Source organism: Lagopus leucura, unplaced genomic scaffold (genome assembly GCF_019238085.1).
Source record: "Lagopus leucura isolate 7727_CA_CO unplaced genomic scaffold, USGS_WTPT01 Super-Scaffold_100001, whole genome shotgun sequence".
Taxonomy (NCBI): Eukaryota; Metazoa; Chordata; class Aves; order Galliformes; family Phasianidae; genus Lagopus; species Lagopus leucura.
The window spans coordinates 10,079,165-10,104,426 of record NW_024962262.1 but is presented as its reverse complement, the minus strand read 5'-3'; the positions used below and the strand labels follow the sequence as shown (position 1 = coordinate 10,104,426).

The window sequence follows — 25,262 nt, the reverse complement described above, 5'->3', positions numbered from 1 at the left end:
GGACTGCAGTCCTATCTCAAAGATAAGAGAGATATGAGAATCACAGATATTTAATAACCATAAAGAACACACTTTCTGAGGAAGATTATGAAGAGCTGGAGAACATGAAATAGATTAAAATTCTACAACATTCTTAACACAAGCTCACATACTTTAACAGGTAAATACCAATTGTATCATTCATAAAATTTACATTACCTAAAACCTAACACCTCTTTTTCCCAGTCACAACCCTCAAACTCCACTAGGGATGTTACTGGACCTTTCTGTCTTCAATGATGGCTCAAATTAGCTGCTTGCTGCCTCCAGGCCCCTACTCACTACAACCCAGGCTGCTGTCCTCATTTCCTTCTGACAAAACCTCTTCTCCCTCTTTCCTGTCTGCTGCCTATTCAAAGGGAAGCATAAGTCTGTCTAGATTACACAGTAGTAAGAACACCCCAAGAATGCTGAGCAAGTGAACACCTGACAGTATAATCACTTTCCAGAAGGACAAAGGGAAAATTAAGTTTGGCTTCATCTGGGACTAGCTTCTGTGTCTCACTCAAGGTGTGTAGGTGCAGCAGAAACAGGCACTATCTTCAAATCTCTTAAGACTTCTGCCCAGTAAGAACAGAAGGTACCTCTGGATTGTCCCCCTAGGCACAGCCAACATGCTCCATATCTGTTGCTAAAGCAGATCAAACAAGAACTCTTTTGGATCCTTCTGAAATGAAATGTTTCTCTGCACTCATTTTTCCAAGAGATGGTATAGTCAATTCAAGGAACAGTTGTTGTTCAGCATAAACAGTTGAATATTTTAAGCAGATATTCTCCTAGCAATGAAGTAACAGCAATTCGGGAAGAAGCATTTACTACTCGGTGCTGACTAGTAGCAAAGTCTACTGAAATTTACAGCAGTGAGTGACTTTCTTCTTGTTTATCCTTGTTATATTAGGGGTATTGATCGTGCCCTGAACACACTGTTCTCAGACCTGAAATGGACCGTGTTCCGGGATATTTTGTCATTAATTTGAGACTAGAGTCTGATAGGGCTTTCACTTCCAATACAGATACAGATCATGGCAATGATAATTTCAGGCTTCTTTACACAATTACAGAATTTTTGTCCCTTCAAGTAGATGATGGCCAGAAGCCTCTAAATTAGCTTCAACTTTCATTTAACCTGTTCTTTTGAAGTTCCTTGTTCCCATCTAGAAGACAGTGGACAACATTACTCGGGAAGAAAACATTACAGGAAAAGAGGTTAAGATCTTTAAATTCTATTTGAGCTAGCTTAAATTCCTGACTACTTCAGAGGTAGAATTATTAATAAGTTCAGGGAAAACTAATGCACTGCTATATTCATCCTAAATTTTTGCATGAATATAAGTTGGGTTTGTTGGTTTTTTTTTTTTTCCAGAATTAAAAAAGAAAATTTTAACACAGTCACTAAACTGCTATTCTAATTTAAATTTAAAAAGTGATGTCCTAAATGTTTTATAAAAAAATATTACAAATAATGCTATTTCCAGGGAAAGAGCTTTGCTGACTTCTGCCTGTGAAGCAATTGGTTGACACACAAGCCAGACAGGAGCTACCTAAAGAATTCTCAAAGAATTCAGTAGTAGCCAGTTCAACAGTATTAAAATGTACTCTAACAATATCAAGAATCTCATCAGTTCTACCTTAGCAGTTCAGTCACACCTAAACTAGCCCAGTCAGCTGTTCATCCAGACAAAGAAAATAATTCTCATTTTTTAAACTCTAACACATAAAACAGAAACCTATTCTCCTAAAATAGGTTTAGCCTAAAAAGTTGTGTCCTCATTCAAGCTTTTTAGCTCTCAAATGCACATTTTGAAGGGTCTCTCAGTGGGGGATGATTACTAAGTAAATAAGTTTGAATGATTTTTGTTTATATTAAATACAGTTAATTCTATTAAGTACTGATACACATCAAGGAGAGCAGCGCTGTCGGTAGCCCATACGTGCACCTGCAAATACTGAAAATACTATATGGGTAACACAATCAGAACAACTTATGTACTATACTACCTGAACATTAGAAAGTTAACAGCACAGAAGGACATGGACTTAATGGAGCAAACCCAGTGAAGGCCTACAAAGACCATGCAGGCTCTGGAATATCACATACAAGGAGAGGCTGAGAGAGCTGGGTCTGTACAAGTCCTGAGAAAAGGTGGTTCAGGGGGATGTTATCCATGTGTACGAATACTTCATGAGAGGAATATAGGAGCTAAGGCTCTTTTCAGCAGTGTCAACATACACAGATTGAAAGACATGAAGTTACAATAGATTTCAGTGTGAAGTTAGTAAAATGATGGAGGTAGCCGCACCAGGAGGTTCTGCAACCTGGTCTCCAACCCTGGAGACACTCAAAACTCCACAGGCCACAGCTCTCAGCAACCTGCCCTAGATGACACTTTGAACAGGATGGTTGGACTAGATGATCCCCAGAAGTTCCTGCTGACCTCATCCATTCTGCCATTCTGTGACAGTAGCGTTAAAAAAACAAGGCAGCAATTTTAAACACACAGCTCCATAGGAAGCACTGCTCAGACAGACAAACAAACAAAATGTTGGTGGCCTTCTGAAGGGCCTACTGGCTTTTAAGTTTGACTTTAAAAAACCTCACTGGAAAGAAGGCAGACATAGCACTGAAGACACATGCTTCATTCTAGAAAATGAAATAATCTTCACCAGACTTAAACAACAGCATCTCGTATCAACTGTCCCACAGCTGGTTTCCCAGAAATCTAAGTAGTTTCATTCTGATGGGAACCAAATTATGAAGGAGAAGTTCACAGTTATTCCCGTGCAGTGCTTTAATACCTCTTCCACTGACAAATGTAACAGACTATGGAAAAATAACATTTAATTTGCATACATCTAGTATAAAAAGAAGAGCATTAAGTAACACAAATTCCTTTGGCTACTTTACTAATCATCTCCTTGCTCACCAACAGGTTAGCTCACTTTAGTATCCTTGTGATACCTTTCATTCTATTCACTTCCATGTTTTAAATTACCCCTTCATTTAATAATTGTTCTGGAGTATTATCAAAATGAGACAGTAAGGACAGATGTGCTTGAAGATTCCCTTACAATTAGCTGCTCTAATAAAATATACTGGTGCAATGGGCTGATTAAAATGCCTCACCAGTAGACTCATGATTCTAAATACCAATTCTCCCAACATGAGATCCATTTACGCCATGAGGTCCATCTACGGCAGTGCAGTAGGTGCTTGAGCTTTGTTTCCAGTTTCTCTGGAATAGTTTCTGTTTTCTGATAGTTCTGATTTAGTATTTTCTCCCGGATTTATCATCATGTGTAAAAAGGTAATCTGTACCAGATTGTTTTTAATTAGATCCAGACAATGAGCAACAGAAAAAGAACCCTAAATTACTAAGCATTTGGTTTATCAGTGTTTATCAGTTGAAGCAGCAAATACCAACAAGATTTTCAAATCAGGGACACTAATGCAGGCCAAACCCCATTCTGCTTGAAGGAGGAAGGTGTACTAAGCCAGAAACTTTGTTACAAGAGCTAGAAAGCACATGAAAGGCTGCCCAACACTGCTTCTGAAAGATAAAAGCCCATAAAACAATGCAAGGGAGATGCAGTGTTTGTAATAAAAGCTGGTGCACTGAACTTTCAATGTGACAGAGCTGGTGATGCACAGCCTCTGTATGACACCAGCATTGAGCTCTATGACAACCTGAGAATCTCAAAGCTGCGAGTGGTAATTTAAACCTCAAAAATTAAGTACCTTTGGAAGGACTGTCACCAAGCTTCAGAGCAGCTTTCAAGAAATATAGAAGCCAAAGAGACTTCCTCATGCTCTGCCTTTCCTTTGATAAAAATGAACTTACATTCAGGCAGTATGATGAATGTATCTACTGTACAAACTTCAGATCCTAAGGAGCCACCTGAGAAGTGTGGATGAAAACATGATAAAAAGAGATTCTCAGAATGAAGCATGTAAAGTCCTGAGAACTGCTGACTACGTTATTTTCAGATTATAACCAGAATGCTTGAGGTTTTCTGATGTAATTTAAAAAAAAAAATGTTCATAGGAAAATGCTTCTGAGGAAGTCAGTAGGCACTCTGAAGTAACTAGGGATTTCCTTGTATCATCTGCAATGATGATTTGACAACCAAAGAGGAAGAACCCTGATCTAAGACTGCCTTTAAGATTCCATATAGCTTTGTGCCTGTGGAACTACTTATGCAATACGGGATTCTTTCTTAAAAATAGACGTGTAGTGGAAGCTGCTTTATTCTCCTATGAAGAACAGACTGAAATCTCAGTTTCCCACCATGCTTCAAAAACAAAATGCCAGGCAGTTTGAAGGTAGTTTTATTCCCAGCATAATCAATAACCCAGGGAATTAGTTTTTCTGTGGTAATGAGGAGAGAAACACATCTCTGTCCTGTCCTTCAAAGGAAAGGGTTTTGAGGAGTTAGCATGCTTTGTGAAATCTGCTTTGTCTACGAAGTAAAACCTGCTTTGTCTTAGAAGTCTGCAAGTATTTCTATTTAAAAACAAGTTTTGCTTAAATACTACCCTTGTCTATCAACTATAAAACCATAGATTCTAGAAAAACATACCACAGCAAGACACAATAACACATCAGTTTAATCCAGACAGTTGTCCCCACGCTACAGCACAATAGAATTTGCACAGGGCCGAAGAAACACATCAAGCTACAAATTCACCAGTAATGATGACTAAATCTTGTGGAATTCAGTAGCTATGAAGAGTAAATACAAAAACACTTATATTCTCTCTAAATGAAATACATATTGCAGAACTGATCTCTGTTCAAAACTTTTGCTCATTATTTCGAAGTTATTGGTAACAACTCTCATCAAAATGGTGATTTAATCAAAATAATGGACACCTGATATTTTTTGAATCAGACTTGTGAAAAAAATACGTACTTTCCATACTGCGTAAGTGAGAAATGATTTACTAATTTTCAAGTGAGCATTCTTTTTGTGTATAACACACCAGCAGCAAAGCCTTTGTAATCATATACGTAAACACAAAGGTCTGTTTTCCAGTACTTTAATCTTAAACTAAAAAAATAAAAGTTCTGGAAACAGCTGTACTGGATACATAGCAAAAATCTGCTAAAAATGTTGGACTCTGAAGGGACTTTTACTTACACACTATTGTGGCCTAAATACACATCAATACAAAAAAGACCTGGATGACAAAAAGCAACTCAAAGTTTCCTCAACATGTAAAAACACTGGAGACATATGAAAAGGCATGAAAGCTGGCTGTGTATTTACAGAGTAAATGAAGTAACAGGAGAATTAAATTTATGCCAAAGTAAGGTCTTTATCTCATGAAAACAAACGTTTCTCTGGATGTAATTCAGCCTACTTTTGTTTTTGGGGAAGGAAAACTATTTTTAGACACAAAGAGATAGGACATTATCCTATCAATTCAGTAGTCCACTCACAAAGGAAAATAACATCAGGTGATTCACGGGACTGCCCCAAACTCTCAGTTACAAGTAAGAATTGTTCTTGTGTGTACCATTATCTAGTTTTTGACTCCTGAAGCACAGGTTCATAAATAACTGCAGATGCTTTTGTTACTTATACTTTGAATCAACTTCTGAGTCTCTAAGTCTTCGGCCTCCATCATAACCTGAGGACAGAGTTTTTGAGTGTATATATGCTATGTAAAATTGTCATTTTGTAAGTGAAATCTGTAATTGTGTTTATGAGAAAAGCCAGTATTTCTTACATCACACGGTAGGCTGGTATGCCTGTTCATTATTCTGAATGACTTGCACTGAGGTGCCACTGAAGGAAGCAGTACAACCACCATCACTTAAAATCATGAAACCCAAATTTGACTCCTTTTATAAAATAACAGCAGTGTCCACAGCCAGTCACATCCAGACTGGATACTGAGGGAAGGGGAACTAAATCCCTGCCAAAACAACAAATGGATTGACATGATGGGTCAACAGCTGGACATGGTTGATGATTGGGCTGTATGATCATAGTGGTCCTTTCTAACCCTAATGATTCTATGAAGTTTAAGAGGATTACAATACCATCCCATAGTGACTACACATGCAGCCCAACAGTTTGCTTTTACTTTGCTCAGGCCTCAGAAAGCTGAACTTTAATTACAATTGGCTATGAATACAGCAAGGAGAGCTTAACAAGAACTGTTTCAGGTACTGAACAATGAGAAGTTCATGGAAATGAAGTTCAAAGCAAACAGCGGGAGAAGAAAAGATACCAGGGAAGCACCGCTGGCTTTGGTACAGTTGTCTAACTGTACAAACAAACTAAACAAAAGTATATTCTGCTTCTAACAGCAACAATGCTTGTGGGTTTTATAGAAGACAGAAAAAGTCAAGTTTTCCTTTTACTCAGCTTGCCATTTTGGGATTATTCGCACGAGTAATTAATTACTGATCTGATGATGCTTCAATACAAATTATCTAGCTCAATTAGCTGACCCCGCTTTACTGCACTAAGGGAAATTTCACAATTAATTTTTCTGTTTGTCATAGATTTTACAACTGTGTAAACTGCACTGCTGCTCTGTAAACAAATGTGGGTAATAATGCTATTTCTAGCCATATTTACTAACAGTAATAAAAGAATTAAAACACAGATGTGCAGGCTTTTTTATGGAATTCTATAGCCAGCACATAGAAACAAACAAACAAAAAAATTAAATTTAGGAAAAATTGAAAAAAAACCAAACAGCCATTCATCTAATAACCTTGCCAGATAAAAGGAAAATGAAAGCATGAGATTGGAAACATGAAAGCTGCATCATTTTGAAACAAACCTTGTCCATTAGTTTACTCGCATGAAGACTCAGGCTGTTAAAGAATATCTTCTTACTCAACAAATGCATTTCTTCTATCGTAGTCAGTAGTGTGGCTGCACTGTTCCCTACAATAGCACTGAAAACAAAATAGAGATTAACTACATGACAAGGTCAGATACTTTAGAAGCATTTCATATGCAATTTTTTCAAAGTTGAAAATGTAGGAATTGTAAGAACAGCCATACTGGCCCTCAGGATATGCGTATTAAGATGACTGTGAGAACAAGCACAAATAACCACACCATCAAGCAGATACAACTTTTAAGTATAAAGTTTAGCGCTTTTGTCTAAAGTAAAAATACTTCTAAGCTACAAAAATGTCATATAAAAATGTCATTGCATCATAATAGGGCTAATTCCGGTTGCTCGATCTTCAGAATCCTTCAGATATTTTCAGAATCTTGTTGCATTTAATGGGTTATATGTCAAGAAATTATTCAGCTAACAGGCAGTACTTCAACGAACTTTAAACAATACATCGCTTACAGGAAAAAAAGTAACAGGTAAGACTGCCTCAGACCTTCCATTTTAACACTGCATTTTCAGTTGCTTTATAACTACTGGGAAACAGGCTTTGGGGACAGAAAAATGACAGCAAAAAATCTTACAGCTGTTTTGACAATAAGAATAGGAATAAAATATGTTTTGCTCAATATTATGAAAGAAAAAAAAGTCCCCTATCTGTTCTAGCAGAGCTGCAGTTCCATCACACTTGCAGAATTTAAATGCAGCAGCAGATGCCCAAGAACCATCTATTTCATTCCATCCAATAGCTGAATACTGAATATAAGCTAAAATCATAGCACTAGTGACCCAAATTCTCAGCATTTTTGTACATGGTTATGGAGGAACATTTTCCTGCTATTGCCCTTTCTAACCAATATCAGCTACTGCAAACGCCACTATCTATAAACAGCAGTGATTCCGATTCTTCTCCTGCTTCATTGTTCTTAGGGACACTTAAAAGGTTGGAAGATGACTGGTAAACCTTGAACAGCAAGATACAGAATAAAGCAAGCATCTTTTCAACAGGAAAATGCAAGTGCACAATCAGAAAAAGTGGTATCCAAACACAGGTATCTAGGGAAGAAAAAAAATTGAACTTCTAGAGAGAATTTAATTCTAGCATCTTTTCAAAGGGACAGCTGACCTGACCTTAGATGCTTGCTGGAGTTTTTTAACACATTATTGGCATCCAGATAGAGAAGTAATAAAAGATTCCTTTTTTATTTTTCAAATCAATGCTATATTCCAAAGCAGGCTCTGTAGGAATTGAGGAGTGACAACAGACAAATGACATTTGCTTGGTATCCTGCACATTTCTCCCAGACTGTGTAGTACACAACAAAGTCTAAGGCCAAGAAAAACCTTTCTACTATTCTAACCATTATATTTACAATAAAAAGAAAGACATCCTTAACATATTTTGTAGCTTTGCATACCTGATTGTATGGTGGTAGAACTTGAGAAGATTAGAAATCTTGTACAGTAAAACTGCTCCTGGCTCAGCTACAATCACCTGCTCAATCCTAACCTGCAGAATAAGCAAACATTCTTCAAGTCATACATTCTGAAAGACAATCTCTGTCATTTTACGTATAATATGACATTGACTTTTGAGAAACAAATTAAATTGAAAAAAAAAAAAAACAACAGCAAGAGAGGATGCCTACTTAACTGTAACTTTATGCTTGAACCAAAGTATTTCTGGGGTTGCTAAGTTTCTGGGTAGAAAACAAGCAGCTGTTTCTTCAAAAAATTCTTAAAAAATAAAATGAAATAATCCTCTTGCCCCCAAATATTCCCCTATAGGCTTTTGTTGCACCTTGTTACTGAAAATTTCAAAATACTGAGATCATTTTATGGATTAACACGAGTACGTACTGGAATTCTTCTCAACACTGAACAGAGAAAGAACAGCAGAATCCCTAAACTATAACCACTGATCTTTAACTTCATGCAGCAATTTGGAATATACAAAGCATTAGGCATTTTACTCAAAAGACAATATTTCGTCTGAATTAATCTCTCCTTTACTTAAAGGAGATATCACATATCTGCCACCAGTATGTAACAGGATATTTTCATAACTAACAAGCAGCTATGTTGACTGTTTATCTCAACCAGGAGATATTGGTTACACAGACCAAAACAGTGCTGAATTTCTTCACACTTGGACAGTTGATGTCTTGTCTCCATGGTACACAGTCTCAATTCACTCATAAAAAGCTGTCCCAAGGTCAAGCTCTGGCGCTTACGAAGCAGTGAAAGTCAGTGACTTATCACTGCACTATTCTCCCACGTGTCTATGTGTGAAAAGGCTACATACAGATCACCATCCAATCTCCAAGTCATTTGTCTGCTGTTCAGTGGAGCACAGTGTGCAGCAGTGCCTTCTTGGCAGAGCCAGTTTGCAGAGAAAATCAACTAAGATTCCTTTTGCATCCAAGTTTGAGACCAAAAATGAAGAATAATTTTGGACTGATTTGCAAAGCTCAGTGCACAAAGTTAATTTTAACATTCAGTCGTACTTTATTCTCCAATTCATATGTATGTACAGAAGAATATGAAATTTTATACATATACACACACACACTTTCAGTGTTGCATAGAAGGATATTTGGACAGGGGTATATTACTGAGTACAGTCCCTTGGAGAGAGTAGAGCCTGAAGAAATCTTAAAGAATGCTGTAGAACTAAAAATGGTCCAGAGAAAAGTAAAAGGATGTTCACTAAGAAACAATTTTTCATGGTTTCTTTCAATACAAGAATTGGAGTTATGAAACAAAACAAAATGAACAGGAACTTATTTTTCAGAAAGTTAAGCTGTGCACTTCCCTCTTGCCAGGTATGTCATGAACACCAGCATTTTATACCAACTTGACACATTCATGAAAGAAAAATCTACTGAAGTCTATTAAATACAAAGACTGTAGCTACGGTTCAATAAATCCTTATTAAGTCCACGAACAGTTGAGGAAGCTATTCTGCAGAACAATCTTGACACAGATCCTCAACATCCTTTAAGAAAATAACATGGCTATGACTAAAAACAGGGTACTAAGTTAAAATGATTTTCCATCTGACCAACTACATCTGTTCCCATATTCTTATCCCAAAGGCAAATTTTTGCAGGTAAGTACCACTGAACTTGAGGAAAAGCAAAACAGATCAAGATACAGATTTAGTATCTAGCACCTCTCACTGTATGACTACTTCTAATCAGACCACTAACTACACTCCCATGAACTACAGAACCCTTAATTTTGAAGGGCATTATAATTTTCAAAGTTGAGAATCCAGTCTTAACCAAGGAACAATGACAATACACTGTAGAAATGTAAGAAAAGAAAATGTAAGAAAAGAAATGTAAGAAAATGAAAGAATAAATTTTGTTTTAATATATTTAGAGTACTAAGAAAAGAAAGATTCCATACCTTTAGAGGCCTGCAAACACCTTCAGTGATGTGCCCAACTACTTCTTGAATATTTTCTTCCACACCTACAGTGAATGCAAGCACATACTAAGATTATGCAAATTTAATTCTCTTTTCTTCAAGACTATAAAACAAATAAACAAATGTAAGAGCTATTCCTCCATAAAAAATATTATGAACAGCATGTTCTTTTCTTCACAAGACTAGTTTATACCTCCACTGAACTTCAAATCTAACCATTAAGAAATAGCTGCATGACAAAACAGTCCTGAAGACTCATTACCTTCTGCTATGCAATTGCTTCCTAGCACAACACAGTGCCTGGGGATTTGAGAGAGAAGGAACAATTGGAAGAAAAATGTTTTACCCAGGAACAGTCACAGTGATGCTCAGCATCAGCACTTATTGCAGCTAAAGGAAAAATAAAGGAAGGGGGAGAGTGAGATGCTTAGAAGCAACAGTACCTCCCATAATGAAAGGCCTGAACTGCAAATATATGTCTGACAGTGACGTGCTCATGGCATGGTTACAACTTACATCACATATGTACCTTCACACTGTAGTGTACCACAGCATTAGCAAGTGCTTCCTCCCTAGCAGCAGTCGAAACTAATCTATCAGAGAACAAACTATATATGAAAGAGAATATTGCCCTGTCTTATCATGAAACACAAAATTAATTGTTGCATGGCAACCAGCACTGTCATAAATCAATCAAACTGAAAGCAACAGATCTTCAAGCTCTCACTTCAGTAACGACTCGGAATAGATTTATGGAGACAGCAATAGTTTAATTCTAATTTAAAACTTGTCAACAGGAGTTCATCTTCAGATGGGATCCATGCAATGAACAGTAAACAAACTGACTGTGATAAAAATCAGGCAACCTGAAGCTGTATTTTACAGATCTTGTTTCACACTAAAAGAGATTACCGCTCAAAGAAAAAAACTGTAGATTAGAGACGCGTGACTGCCTCTTTACATCAAGACAGGTGAAAAACCACATAAACAACTAAATTCAGTATTCAGTGGTCATAGCTAAGAACTTCAACATTCTAAATTGGTACAGTCATAAAAATATGTTTACATATTTATGCATTGATACTTATGGCAAGATTACAAACCACGAGGTTCATGGCCTGTTACATCACGGCTAACTCCCAAACACATCCTAATAATTTACATATTTCTTTGGTAGGAACAGCCACCTTTTTCTGGTTCATCAATATAACAAGCACATCTCTGCAATCATGTTTCTCAACCAGACTGACTCATTAACAAGTTCTTGGGTATGAAATTTTAGCTGCAAAAATAAACAAGTTCAAATAGCAAGGAACATGGAATTACAATTTTGGTATATCGTATGCTTGTGCCATCACAAACACTTTCAGATCTAATTAGAGTATTTTAGCCTTAGCAAAAAGAAATCTTCCAACACAATTGATTATATAAGCATTGCAATTATTAGCAAATCACAGTGATAAATTAAGATTAAACAACTCTTAAGAGATGCAAAATCACTTTTGGGTCCAGAACGACGTAAAATCATTGACCTGCTCTGAATTTTGCAGTGCTTAACATTTTAATGGCTTTTTTGGCCAAATAAATTTTCAGGGGCTAATGTTTGCAAGCTTATGATTTTAAAGCTTTTCAAGTTACTCAGGAGTACTTCATTACAGGCTATAGATTCTGTTATTTCTCAAGTCAAAATAGCAAACAGCTCTCTGTCTCTCCCCCTCTCTGGTCTTCTTCCACTGAGACCAATCTACACCTGTTTCCATCCACAGACAGACATGTCGCCTTTGTTTTGTTTCATTTTGTTTTAATAAAGAGAGGGGGAAGATATTTTGCCAATGCAATTCAACACCTTCTCCATAGCTCTGAAATTATATAAGGCTTATAAGAAGGACTTAACAGTGATCTGAACTCAGAGATTCCTGACTTTAAATAATAAAAACAGTTCCACCTTCAAAAAACTATTCAAAGTAAAACTAGAGATAAAAAACATTTGACTGACCTAGTATAGGTGAGATAGTGTTTCCCTACATTTCACCTTCAAAATTGCTAATCTACTCTATGCTAGCTGCTTGGTCTCCCTCTACAGGGAACAGGGAAAAAGAAAATAAAACAGTTTTGGTGAAGAGTCTCCAGAAACACCTATATCAGAGCTATCTTTTGTTAGGAAGATTAGCCTTCTGGAAAGCAAATCACTCTCACTATCTATAATCACAAATCAACAAGATGTCCACTTTTAAATGGACAAGTTAAACTAACTTAACGTGTGCTGCAACCTGTGCAACCTGAAGACTGTATTGTATTGTACAACAATACAGATAATTCACCTCAAATCTCTCAGCACAGCACACACGGTACGCACTCATCAGTACCAGACTAGGATCAGTTTTCACACGAAGCATATAATCTCAATCTATTTAATCTGAACCATAAAACTATACTTACTTCCCACTTAAGGGTTCTTGCTATACACAGTAGTATCCTGTTAAGTACTGTTGAGAAGGCTGTGGGGTGACCTCATTGCAGCCTATCAATACCTGAAGGGAACCTACACCCAGGAGGGGAGTAAACTCTTCAAAAGGGCTGATAACAGCAGGACTAGGGGAAATGGTTTTAAGTTGAAGGAGGGAAGATTTAGGTTGGATGTTAGGGGGAAGTTCTTTACTAGGAGAGTGGTTAGGCCCTGGAACGGGCTGCCCAGGGAGGTTGTGGATGCCCCGTCCTTGGACGTGTTTAAGGCCAGGTTGGACGGGGTCCTGGGCAACCTGATCTGAATGTGTATGTTTGGTGGCCCTGCCAGGCAGGGGGGTTGGAACTACATGATCCTTGAGGTCCCTTCCAACCCGGGTGATTCTGTGATTCTATGTGATTCTGTTTCATCTTACAGATCTTATCCTACAACCGTGCTCATCATCACAATTTTTTCCAAAGATGCAGAGGGATAGTTAACAGATGCATCCTCCAGGCTTCGTTGGCCCCAGTGTGAAGAATCCCCCTTTACCTTTTCTGAAAAGTAGGGCGACAGTGATGGCAAAGCACAAAAACATATGTTTGCTTATAATATTTTTGCTTCCAATACTGAATATTTTGTTTATATTGGTCTCTTGGAAAGAAGTTTTGATCTGGTGATTTTTTTGGTTTTTTTTTGTTCCTGTAGATGTTTCTATTCTCTGTATTCTCAAGTATCTTATTCCAACTTATGGCCGAAATTCTCTAAATGTATCTGCTTAGAAGGTCACAGCATCTCAGTCTGACTTCCCAACAGAAGACTGCAATTAAATAAGCACTGCATAAGGAGGTGGGATAACTTCAGAACAGAATGGAAGACTGGGCAACAGCACAGCCAACTGCAGAACCAGATGCAGTACCATCTCCTGTGTGGTCAACTTTTCCTGAAAGACTCCCCAGTTACAGCAGATGCATTAGATTAGAATTATCATGTTTTTTTTCTCTACCATATAACCATCATGAGGCCTACTTTATTGTCTCTCTGAGATACTGCCAGTAAATTAAATTAACTTCTCTAGTAATTGTGGTTAAAAACCAACATTTCTTTCTGGTTTGATTTACAGTTCCTACCTTCTCCAAACAGCCTCTATGGTCATATACCTTTAATTACAAAAACTATTCTGTATTTCTAGCAGTAAGGAAAATGAGAATGCATATTAACTTTAAATCCCAAATCAGGGCTCAATTAAAACTCATGATCTGAAAAACTCACCAAAAATACAGATCAAATGTAAGCTCTTGTTTGTTTGTTACAACTGAGCAAACATTTTATTTGTTTAGTAAGTCTGGCTGAAGCTGTAGAGGCCAATCACATTACAGCTTCTACTGAAAAAAAGTTCTCGAATCATGGTCCAACATACTTAAAAAGAGAGAAAAACTGCTGAGAAATCTACATGAGAATCTATAGTTTCATTAATAAATAAAATATTTGTTATCGGCTGTGTCTACAGTGGCCTGCTTTGACCTTCAGAAACTTATTACTTGACACATAAAAACTCCCTTATTTGTAGCATAGAAGGAACAGAGAAAGGAATAACAATTCTCAAAAAACAACCTTATGATATTGTGTTCAGAGAGATATACTTACAGCTTATGGACAATTCTGAACTCTCAGCTACAGTCCAAAATGTCTCTTTGTAAATTTAGTGTAAACCTATTATAAGTATAGTAAAATGAAAAGAATACAATTTGAAATATTCTTTGGTAAGGAATTCTGACAAAATGCGACCATATGATATTCTGAAGTTAATTCCGGGAAAACAAAAACTTAACTCTCAAATCTTAATTCTCCATTCTCCATTCATTCAATCTCCATTCATGCTTCTTAATTTACTTCCTTATCACTTCTCAACATACGTTTTGAAATCAAGTATTACCTTCAATAGTTACAAGCTTTAATATAGCTTCTAGATGTTCTTTTTCAGAAGCTGTAGCTTGATGCAGCCAGGCCAGCATGTCTCCTACATACCTAAATAAAGACAGACATTTCTGCATGAATCAGGGGTTTACAGTGTGAGGGATTCAAAGTGTGAACAGGCAAAAGAAGGATTATTCCTAATACATTCTCAGTACAGTACCTCAGAGGATCATGGGAGTGCATTTCAATAGGGCGGGGAGTACCTCCCAGACCTCCTCTGGTGAGAGCATCTATAAAGCCACGGACGACAGCACTCCTTCGAGCTGTTCCAAACTCATCTAGAGTGTACCTGTTAGCAAAACATGAAAATGGGTAAAAATAGTTCACATTATCGCATTTAATCTCTTCAGTTTTACAGTTATTACAAGTCTGGAGAAGAGGAGGCTCGGGGAGACCTCATTGCTCTCTATAACTGCCTGAAGGGAGGTTGTAGTGAGCTGGGAGTCAACCTCTTCTGTCATGTAACTGGTGATAGGACGAGAGGGAATGGCTTCAAGCTGTGCCAGGGGAGATTCAGGATGGACGTTAGGAAATACTGCTTTTCTGAAAGACTGGTCAGGCATGGAATGGGCTGCCCAGGGAGGGGGTGGAGTCACCAACCCTGGAGGTGTTCAAGGAACGTTTGGATGTTGTGTTGAGGGACATGGTTAATGAGAACTATTGGTGATGGGTGGATGGTTGGACTGGATGATTGTGTAGGTCCTTTCCAATCTTGGTGATTCTGTGAAGTCATCATTTCTATAGTTCTAAAAAACTTGCATCAGTGCTTCTACTATACAGCATTCAAAAATTCCTGACATCATTGACTCTACATAACAAAAATTATAGATGGTTTTTCCTTGACCCTTCCACCCACAAATAAAAAAATGAAAAATCATTTCCATTTTTGCACAATATATGTTTATGTATTGACAGGTCTGGGATTCCTGTTCACATGTGGTCCACAACTGAATGACAGAAGAAGCAAATCAGTGCCACAACACAAGGCTTCCTCCTTGCTCTAGATCACCAGAGGATTAGCAGTGACAAAGTTATCTGCACGTGGGTGTTTGATGTCAATCAAATGAATCTCAGTTACATATTTAAAGCATGGATAATTGGAACTCAGACCACAATCTCAAATGGCATTCTGGTAATAGAGAAGGTACCTAGAAAGTACACACAGCTCATTTTTGGAAAAGACTACTTCCCTGTTGGGGCTAAAGCACGATAACAGCTGATGGATTCTAAACACTGCTAACATCCTTGATTTATCTGGTTAGAAACAGGAATTTAGAAAACAATGGAACAATTACTTTTTTGAAGAACAGAATTTAAGTATTTTGAACACGATCCACAAACTACAATGAGGAAAAAGAAAAAAAACAACAGCATATTTTCCCAACATAACAGAAAAAATGCCAAAGAGTAGGCTTGGTGTCACTTCCATATGACACTCAGCAGCTGAACAGATACAAAAATAAAATAATAATAATAATAGAAAGCATGTTACTCACTGACTGAAGTTAAATAAGTAGCATGCTCACAATTAAACAGACATGAAGGACAGAATACAGAGGGAAATAATACACTGTGTCATACGCGTTTCAAGTTAAGTTCAATTAGATTTTTCTTATACTATAAATAGTTTAATGAATCATTCATTTTTGTTCTTTTTTTTAAATCTAAGTTACTATTAAAAAGGGGGGAGCAGAGTGAAGAACCTTTCAATTTCTTCTTCAGTATTCTTCATATACTGTACTTTCTTACTCAGACAGTAAACATATGTTCTGTGTTTGTTTGTTTGTTTTTTAATAAAAGATTGATAAAAACAAGCTTTTAATCAATCGTTACTGATAAAATTTATGCAGTTAAATATGAGAGAAATTTAGAATCCATTGACCACCCATAGTCCAGGAATACCAGCACTGCAGCTCTGATGTTAGGAGAAAGCAGTCAAGCTTTCCCCCCCCAATAATCAGCTACGCCATTACAAATACAGCAGGATAACATAAGAGTGAGATCGTAAAACCCCTTTGATTTGAATTCAGCAGTTATTAATGGTAATTTTGGTTTAAAAAAAGAAAAATACAACTCATTTTCAATTTGGTCTCAGTAGAATAGGGGATGACAATGCTGAAATCCTACATGCATAAAAATTAATTAGTAACAATTATTTGTTACAAACACGCTATTTAGTAATATTTCAGGGGAAGAAAACAACATTTAGACTCTTTTCAGTCCGGTTCCAATTAAAAAACAAAACAAAACAGTAAAGTAATAATAATCATTTGTGAGGGGAGGAAGAAGGCAGTGGAAAAGCTGTGGAAATCAGGGTGGAGGATGGAAGAGGAATGCTGCTTTGAGCTATAACTCCATTTATTATCTATTAAACAGTTTTCCATGTTTCTGTTAGAAGTATGAAGTAAAAAACAAAGTGAAATATGTTTTTCCAGATCTGCACTTAGTTTTCAAAAGGCCACCCAGGGTACAAGCTTTCTGTCACCTTAAAATTAACATCACATTCTTGTTTACTTATTTATGTTGTCTTATTTCTAAACCGTTCTCTCTTTTATCCAATCAAATCACAACCTTTATCAGATGCTGGGACAGTAATTTGGAATGGAAGCTAGGTTTAGCTTATACTTATATGAATAACAGCAATCAAAAGTTATTTTCTTCTATGATCTAGTTTTTATATTTCAAGCTCAGGAGTTAGAATGTACAGAAGTATTGAAGTTATCTTTAGATTTAAAATACAAAGCACTGCACTTTTGACAGTGGTTATTCTATGGTAAGAGAGATGTTGTTCCATCTTTTACTTTTGCTATTCTGGGAGGAAATAAATTGTCCCATCATTTATTTCTTTTTAAACTTTGGTAACATTATTATTGCTTATAAGAAGTTAGGGAAAAAAAGTCTCTATTGCAGATTCATTTTAAACTAGACAGCTGTGGGTTTAAACAGAAGATACTTCAGTTTTAGTTTTTGCTGTTTTCAGTCACTTTAAAAAAGTGAAACTATAGTTTTACAAAGTTGAAAGTAGCACCATTTAACAAAATAATTACTGCAGAAAATACAAAACATATTTATAAAGAACCCTATGAAATGTGAATGATCCTATACAGCTGTAAGAAAGGACTCGGAGGACAGACTGCAAAAAAAAAAAAAAAAAAAAAAAGGGCTCTGCAAACCCTCACTTCAGCCTAATGCAGCAGTAGTAGTAGTAGTAGCAGTGCATGTAAGGAAACAAATAAAAACCAAATCTCAAAATCAAAGAAGCTAAATGTACCAGAACTAACGGTAAAATACCTCCTCAGGTATGTGGTCACTCCAATATAAACAGTTCTTATAGTGCCACCTCGTGGTTGTCTACAAACTATCATTTAACTTACTTCAAATTCTGAACAAGAACTGAGGACTACTATGTACCTAAGCAATTCTGCGCTTGTCTTCCATTCTCAGAGGGGATCTGATTAATGTTTCTAGTGTGGAAAACAAAGAGACATGGCCAACCTCTTTTTAGTGGTCTGTGGGGACAGGACAAGGGGAAACAGCCATAAACTGGAGCAGGAAGTTCTGCATCAGTGTGCTTCCAATACTTCTTCACAGTGAGGGTGATGGAGCACAGGAACAGGCTGCCCAAGGAGGTTGTGAAGTCTCCTTCTCTGGAGATATTCAAGACCCATCTGGCTGCCTACCTGTGCAGCCTGCTGTACGGGGAGTGCTTTGTAGGGGGGCTGCTTTGCAGGGGGGCTGGACTCCATGACCTCTAGAGGTCCCTTCCCGCCCCTACAATTCTGTTATTCTGCAATTATGATTTGTACAATCATTATTTAAAAATGTTCTCACTATCAGAAGTGCTTCAGCAAAAGCTAATTAGTGTTTTATCAATTTTTTCACTTTGGGAATTTAAATGAGACAATCATGTGATTTGTATAGCTTTTTTTTCCTCTACAGAAAAACCCTGCAAGGAGAGCAGCAAAAATTCAGATATAAACACGAAGTCTGTCATTTTATTTATAAAGCAAACAGTTTGAAGAAGTCCAACCTTCACTATATCACAACTATGTCAAAGAAACTTCTGAATTTTAGATAATTTGAATATGTTTTTATTATTTCTTTTCAAATCTGATGGAAGACTGAATTGTCACTGTCTTTTATATTGCAAATCATTGCAGTCTTCAAGCTTCATTGGCTGAAAATACTAATTTCTGATAGAGATGGTTATTAACACTGACTTACTTGTAGAGAACAGGTCTGTCTTGTAAGGCTTCCATAGCTTGAGCGAGAACTGGAGAAATGTCACATGATTCTTGTGTCAAAGTCCTGCACTCATCTATAAAATATCAACAGAACATAAAAGTGCCTTCTTTACGATGCAATACCTTTCGTACAAGGCTGACAAACAAGAAAAAGGGCTACAAATTCAAAGATTTCTGATTTTGAATTGAAGCCTCCAGAATGTGCTACCTGGCCTTGTTTGTATTCATGTAATTAAGTTTCCCCCAGTACTTTGCTGTAAACTGGATGTCCATCACAAACTTCAACAAAAGTAAAAATTAAAGAAAGCTTATTATCTGCTTGCACCCACATACAAACGTTAAATCATTCAACCATGAAAATTCTGTCAGGCTTCTTTGTAAGAGATTGACACATCCCAGATAAATCACTGAGAAAAAAAATGGAGCAAGCATTTAACCAAGCTGTGAGGGCTTTTTGTTTCTCTGTTTTTGCTTTCACTTTAATGACATAACTAGATAATCTTGCAAAGCCCATGCAGGAATGTCGAAATCACATAAACTAAAACACACAACAGCATAATAATACTGAATCTTTGTTAGGATGAAACTGCAACCACTATCTCAGACTTCAGTACCAACTGAAGAACAGCTAACAAATTTCATCTCCCTTTGCAGTAGCTTTTTGCATACCTTTTGCTGACAGTGTCTTGACCAAAGTAATTTAAAAGCATCTACATTTTACACTATTTAGGTGTGACATCTAACACCGATGCTTGGATCCAGAACACGTGAAAAAAAAAATAAATCACCTATAATGATTCAGAAGAGCATCCTAATAAAATAGGTTGGTTTTGTTTGTTTTTAAGTAATAAGCCACTTCTCAAAAACCAGAACTTTCTTGTGACCTGTGAGAAACTAAAATGCAATACACTTAACAATTTCCTTTGACTATCTGACTGTAATTTGTTATCTGACTGTAATTAGTTCATAAAAGCTAGCTTTTAGACAAATCTTTCAGTAAGAACGAAACTCAAAGCATGGAAAAGGTTTTTGCTGAGTTCAATCCACATCAAAGAATTAAAAGAATCATCATCATCATCTTCAAACACATAAAAGAATGGCAGTCCTACTTTGAGTCCATCTGTAAAGCCGCTCATAAGATGTCTCTTGCAGTAAAGCCATCTGTTCCATAATTTCCAAGCTACAAGATAAAAATTTTTTATTTGCAAAGACTATTCTAGGCAGTGCTACCAGAAACATATAAAAAGTACCAATATTAAAGGTATGAACATTTAAAGGCATTACTGTTCTTCACTTTGATGTGAAATAATCCATAAAGTCATGAGAAGTAAAGAACGAGACCCTGCTGTAGCTTTTGTTTGTAATTAGCAAAGGTCATCTTGCATTTCAGTAACACTCACCCGGCCCTTTGCTGATTTGTCCGGAGGAGAATCTTGACATCATCATGAATTTGTTTTACTCTTCCCAAAGCCTTGAAAAAGTCCTAAACCAATAAATTCAATAAACACCAGGGTTTTTTTTTAAAAAAAAAAAAAAAAAAAAGCAAGTTCTCATTCACACCTCTTGCAATTTATACTCTCCCTTTTCATTTCATTTTCATGCTCCTTGCAGGTCTGTGTTCCAAGTGCTGCTTGTAAATCTAAGCTTCCCTGCTGCTTCTCATCCTTCATTCCATCTTAATAGCCTCGTGACATTTCTCTCTCCCATTGCATCACTCCTTTTTGCAAGAATTTTTTTTTTTTTTTTTTTTAAATAGCCACCAAGATGTGTTTTCAATCTGTCTCATAGGTACTAAGCATACATTCTACATTTAGTACCAATTTTGGGAGATTTTTAGGGTATTACTACAGGTTGCACTATCATCCCCTTATTAACACTAGCAGCTAAGGAGTAAAGCGAAACACCATAAAGCACAATGATTACATTATGTTCATGTTCTGTTTTCATATAATAAGGTAACAACTCCTAAGAAAAATTACGCCTTTACAACATATTAAAGCCAGGATTTCCAGTGTAACATTTCCATCTCAAATAAAATATCAACAGTAGCGAAGAAAAAAAAAAACTTATAGAAGACATTGAGGTTGGAGCAAGAAGGTTATTTTGTTAGTATTTTAAAGCATTAATGGAAATCTACTAACATTATTCAATAGGTCTCATTACAAAGTCCTTTCCAACATTATAAAGGAGACCAGAGATTGAGATGTAACTGATTCCTTTGTGACTTGAATACACTTTGCCTCAGAAGAGTTCCATTCTCTTTCAAGTCATATAAAATTCTGTATTTTAAGAAAAACAGTCAATTGATTTAACACACTGTCTTGCAACAACTGTGTTGAAGATCATGTATTTATAAAAGCCCAGAAACATACATATAAAATCTCCCCAAAACCAAAATCTGACTTCAAAGTCTGTGCTTTTTACTTAAGCTACAATCAACCAGTGAGCTTGAAACTTTATTACTGAAGTTTGCAACTTCAGTAGCACTGAGATGATTCTGTTACTTCTGCATATTTTTTAGGTCAAAGTATCAAAAGGATTAATCCTTGCTCCACTGGAAACCAATCACTCAGTAAATAGCACAGCGTTGCTACCATTCTTCCTTGCAATGTGCTTTTTAGAAACCTGAAGGTTATTTCATTATAATAGTTGGTACAAAAGCATACAGCAATTACTGAAGTGCACAACCATTTAACACATTCCTTTTATGCTTTCATTAGCATTGTTTATGGTTATCTGTTTTCACGTCTTCAATAATACTTGAACTGGGAACAGGATGCCTGGGGGAATGAGATACTATGTCTCAGCAGGTAGTCTGCATTTAAGTGAAGGTTTCTATGCAACTACAATAAAAAAATCTATTAAGTATACTCAGTTCTCTCATTATTCAGTTTGCTGGTACTGCAGAACAATAAGCTGCCTTACCAAAAAAATGAACTTTTTCAAAAACTTGCTCTGGATGGTGGCTGAAAGCGAATCAGCACCTAATAGCTTCATCAACAAAATAATAAAGAGAAAGCTCCACGTTATATTGATCCAAGTTACTGAATAATAAATATATATATATATATGAATACACATACATTCAGTATATATATATATATTTATATATATATATACATACCTACCTACCTACACACACACCCACACATAGAATCACAGAATGGCCTGGGTTGAAAAGGACCACCATGATCACCCAGTTTCAACCCCCTGCTGTGTGCAGGGTCACCAACCACCAGACCAGGCTGCCCAGAGCCACATCCAGCCTGGCCTTGAATGCCTCCAGGGATGGGGCATCCACAGCCTCCTTGGGCAACCTGTTCCAGTGCGTCACCACCCTCTGCGTGAAGAACTTCCTCCTAATATCGACCCTAAACCTCCCCTGTCTCAGTTTATAAGCATTCCCCCATGTCCTATCACACACACACAAGAGCAGTGCTACTTAGTACTGAAGGACATTAATTTCTCATTTGCTTTATTTGAGCATGTAGTAGTTTTAAAACATCTTTGCTGAAAACTGAGGCTCCATAAAGGTCTTTTTGAAGTGCAGTAATACACAACGGCTCTTATTGCTTCTTAAACTCAATATGCAAACTAGACTTCAATGCTGGTTTTCTTTCTTGCAATCAGAATCTTTCATCACACATTTCAAATTCATCAGAAATTCAGTACTGTGTTAAAAGGTACATTCCTCCATAAAAAAATGAAACTACTAATAAGATCTCATGTACAATTCAGTTAGGATGTTTTTACATTTTAGTTCGGGGCAAAGCTTTTAATGTTCAGTGAGTTACCTCAGTAATTGGCTCATCTTTCGTGCCTCGAAGGAGGTTCATTTCATCTGGTGTCAGCTGGAATTTTGCTATGAACGCATCTGCAACTTGTGCTTTCATTTCCAGTCTCTGACTGCAATAAAACACAGTGAAAAGGACATTAGCCGTTAATGCTCATCTCCGATTCATTTTGCATATTCATACTCTTGCAAATATAATAAGCACTAGAAACCAATGCTATTAAATTCTAATAGTACATTTTTGCCATCAAACACTCGAGTCACATCTTTATGTACAATTTTTCATTATCTTGCGTACATTACAGAACAAAAACAATGTAAAGTTAACGTATCTGAGAACTAATACATTCTTTCAGAAATATCCCCTCCACGTTTGTATCAGAAATGATCTAATCCGGATACTTTGTACTTGAACAATTTAATGACTGCAATTATCTCCTTTCCAATTCATCCTGGAAAGAATGAGTTTTAAGCTCCTGTTCTCAGAAAGACATAAAAATCCAAGAATCCAAAACAAGAAAACGATCATTCCATTCATCCAGTTTTCTACAGAAGGGTGCATTTCTGTTTAACAATATACAGATGGGATACAATGTTACTAATCTCACAAGCAATCAAGACGTAATGGCTAATTGTCTTGTTGATTACCCTTCCTGAAATAAACACAGCAGGGATGTAATATGCAAATGCCATCACTCATGGGCAGCATTTTTATTTATTTGTTTGTGTATTTATTACAGGTGTGTTCCATCACACACCTTACAACCACACAAGGACTCAAATCTAGCTTTATTCCACAGGAAGAGTTTGGAATTCCAATACCAACAGAAAAACTGCTTAAACTGTGGTTTGAGCACACACAGCATTCCATGAAATAGGCATATTTTTTTTCTAGACATCAAGAAGACACTGATTTAGTTATCTGTAGAGGAACAGGACTCAGTTATTACTTTAAGACCATTTCAGCTTCCAGTGCAATTACTACAAGATAAATACACTGCTATTATACAGTGGCAAGGCAGACAAATACACTTCTAAAACTGACTGCTGTAATTAAATTTCCTTGCAAGATTAAAGCTTGAAAATTAAGTTTTTACTTATTTGCTACTTCTATGTTACCCAGCTCTGGTGTCTGGGCTGCACTAAGCTGAAGAAACACAGAAAACAGGCATCCCTGCTGCAGACTTAAATAACCTTCCTAGCCTGCAGCTCCACAAACTCTTGTAGAGGTCAGATAAAACATTCTGCAGTTGTCAATACTCCAGCATACTCAACAACGAGGACAGGAATATGAAATCCCAAACTGTTTGTCTGTTTTTTTATTAAATTTGAGGTGAAAAATTAAAAAAAAAAAAAAAAAAAAAAAGCCCTGTATTTCTGAAGTCACACAGGAAAAATGTAAACGAAATAGAAAATCAAAACCTCGCGTGCTTTAATTCCACACCTTTAAATGACATGTTAGGTTTTACATGGGTCCTACAGCAATATCACTGTTAACGCTTTACACTGGCAGCTCCACAATGTTTAAAAGTCCTACACGCTTATGACTTAGCTATCAAAATTGAAAATCAGGCATGGATGCATGGATGCTTCAAGTTCCATCAAATGATGGTGCCCTTAGCAGCACATTCCTCTTCCACACTATTGTGATGAGGAATTCTAATCCATCAATGTCACCACCAATGGATTTGATTGAAATAACCACCAGTGTAATTCAGTGAATTATCTTTATTCAATTGCTCTCCTCTCTCATGACAGAAACCTCTATTTTATATTTAACTACAAAGCTAAGTAGACTTACATTAGACACTCTCTCCTGTAGGGAAGACAAAGAAGGTAGGAAGGAAGTTGGAGAAAACAAATGCAAGACCTTTGCTTTTATTTACGGAAATATTATCTCCCATTAACACAGGAACAAGTGGGATGTAAAGACTTAGAACCTGTGTACCCTCTGAGCATAAGGAAATTTTAATTGCCCTTACAAAAGATTTTCATTTACTATTCTTGCTCATCTTCAGATTTTTTGAACGCTATTTTTATAGGATCTTTCAGCAGTAGCCTGCATACCTTTACCAAACTGAGGAAGGGTAAAGTCTATTTCAAGAAATGCATTAGAGCAGACATACCAGGGTTTTGTTTCTTTTTCACTTTACTTTGAAGATTTATTGGAATTAACGTTGTAGAATTCCAAAGAATAACGCATAGAGAAATATAATTATTTATAATATATAATTATTATTATTTATACAAAAAACGTATCTATTAATCAGCTCTGGGATTCTGTGCCCCATTTACTTATATGGTTATGAAAATAAACAATTAGCAATCACAGAAGACTTCACAACTAAATCACCAACCTTCTGTAAGTCCTCACTCTACATAGCCCTTCCACTTTTTTTATTTTTTCTGTAATAGAAAGCAATTTTCCATCAAAAATCATGCTTTTAAGCTGTTTTCATCTATAGC

The 25,262-nt window shown here is 36.5% G+C and overlaps 1 protein-coding gene across 1 annotated transcript in view; it reads right to left on the bottom strand.

Moving 5' to 3' along the window:
* COG6 (component of oligomeric golgi complex 6) overlaps positions 1-25,262 on the bottom strand; it is a 50,666-nt gene that overhangs the window by 13,577 nt on the left and 11,827 nt on the right. The window contains exons 5-13 of the mRNA XM_042867770.1: positions 22,798-22,909; positions 20,404-20,486; positions 20,113-20,183; positions 18,984-19,077; positions 14,920-15,048; positions 14,719-14,810; positions 10,319-10,383; positions 8,323-8,414; positions 6,839-6,956 (exon numbers count right to left, since the gene is read on the bottom strand). Coding sequence (XP_042723704.1) covers positions 6,839-6,956; positions 8,323-8,414; positions 10,319-10,383; positions 14,719-14,810; positions 14,920-15,048; positions 18,984-19,077; positions 20,113-20,183; positions 20,404-20,486; positions 22,798-22,909 — 856 coding nt within the window. The remainder of the gene's footprint in view (positions 1-6,838; positions 6,957-8,322; positions 8,415-10,318; positions 10,384-14,718; positions 14,811-14,919; positions 15,049-18,983; positions 19,078-20,112; positions 20,184-20,403; positions 20,487-22,797; positions 22,910-25,262) is intronic.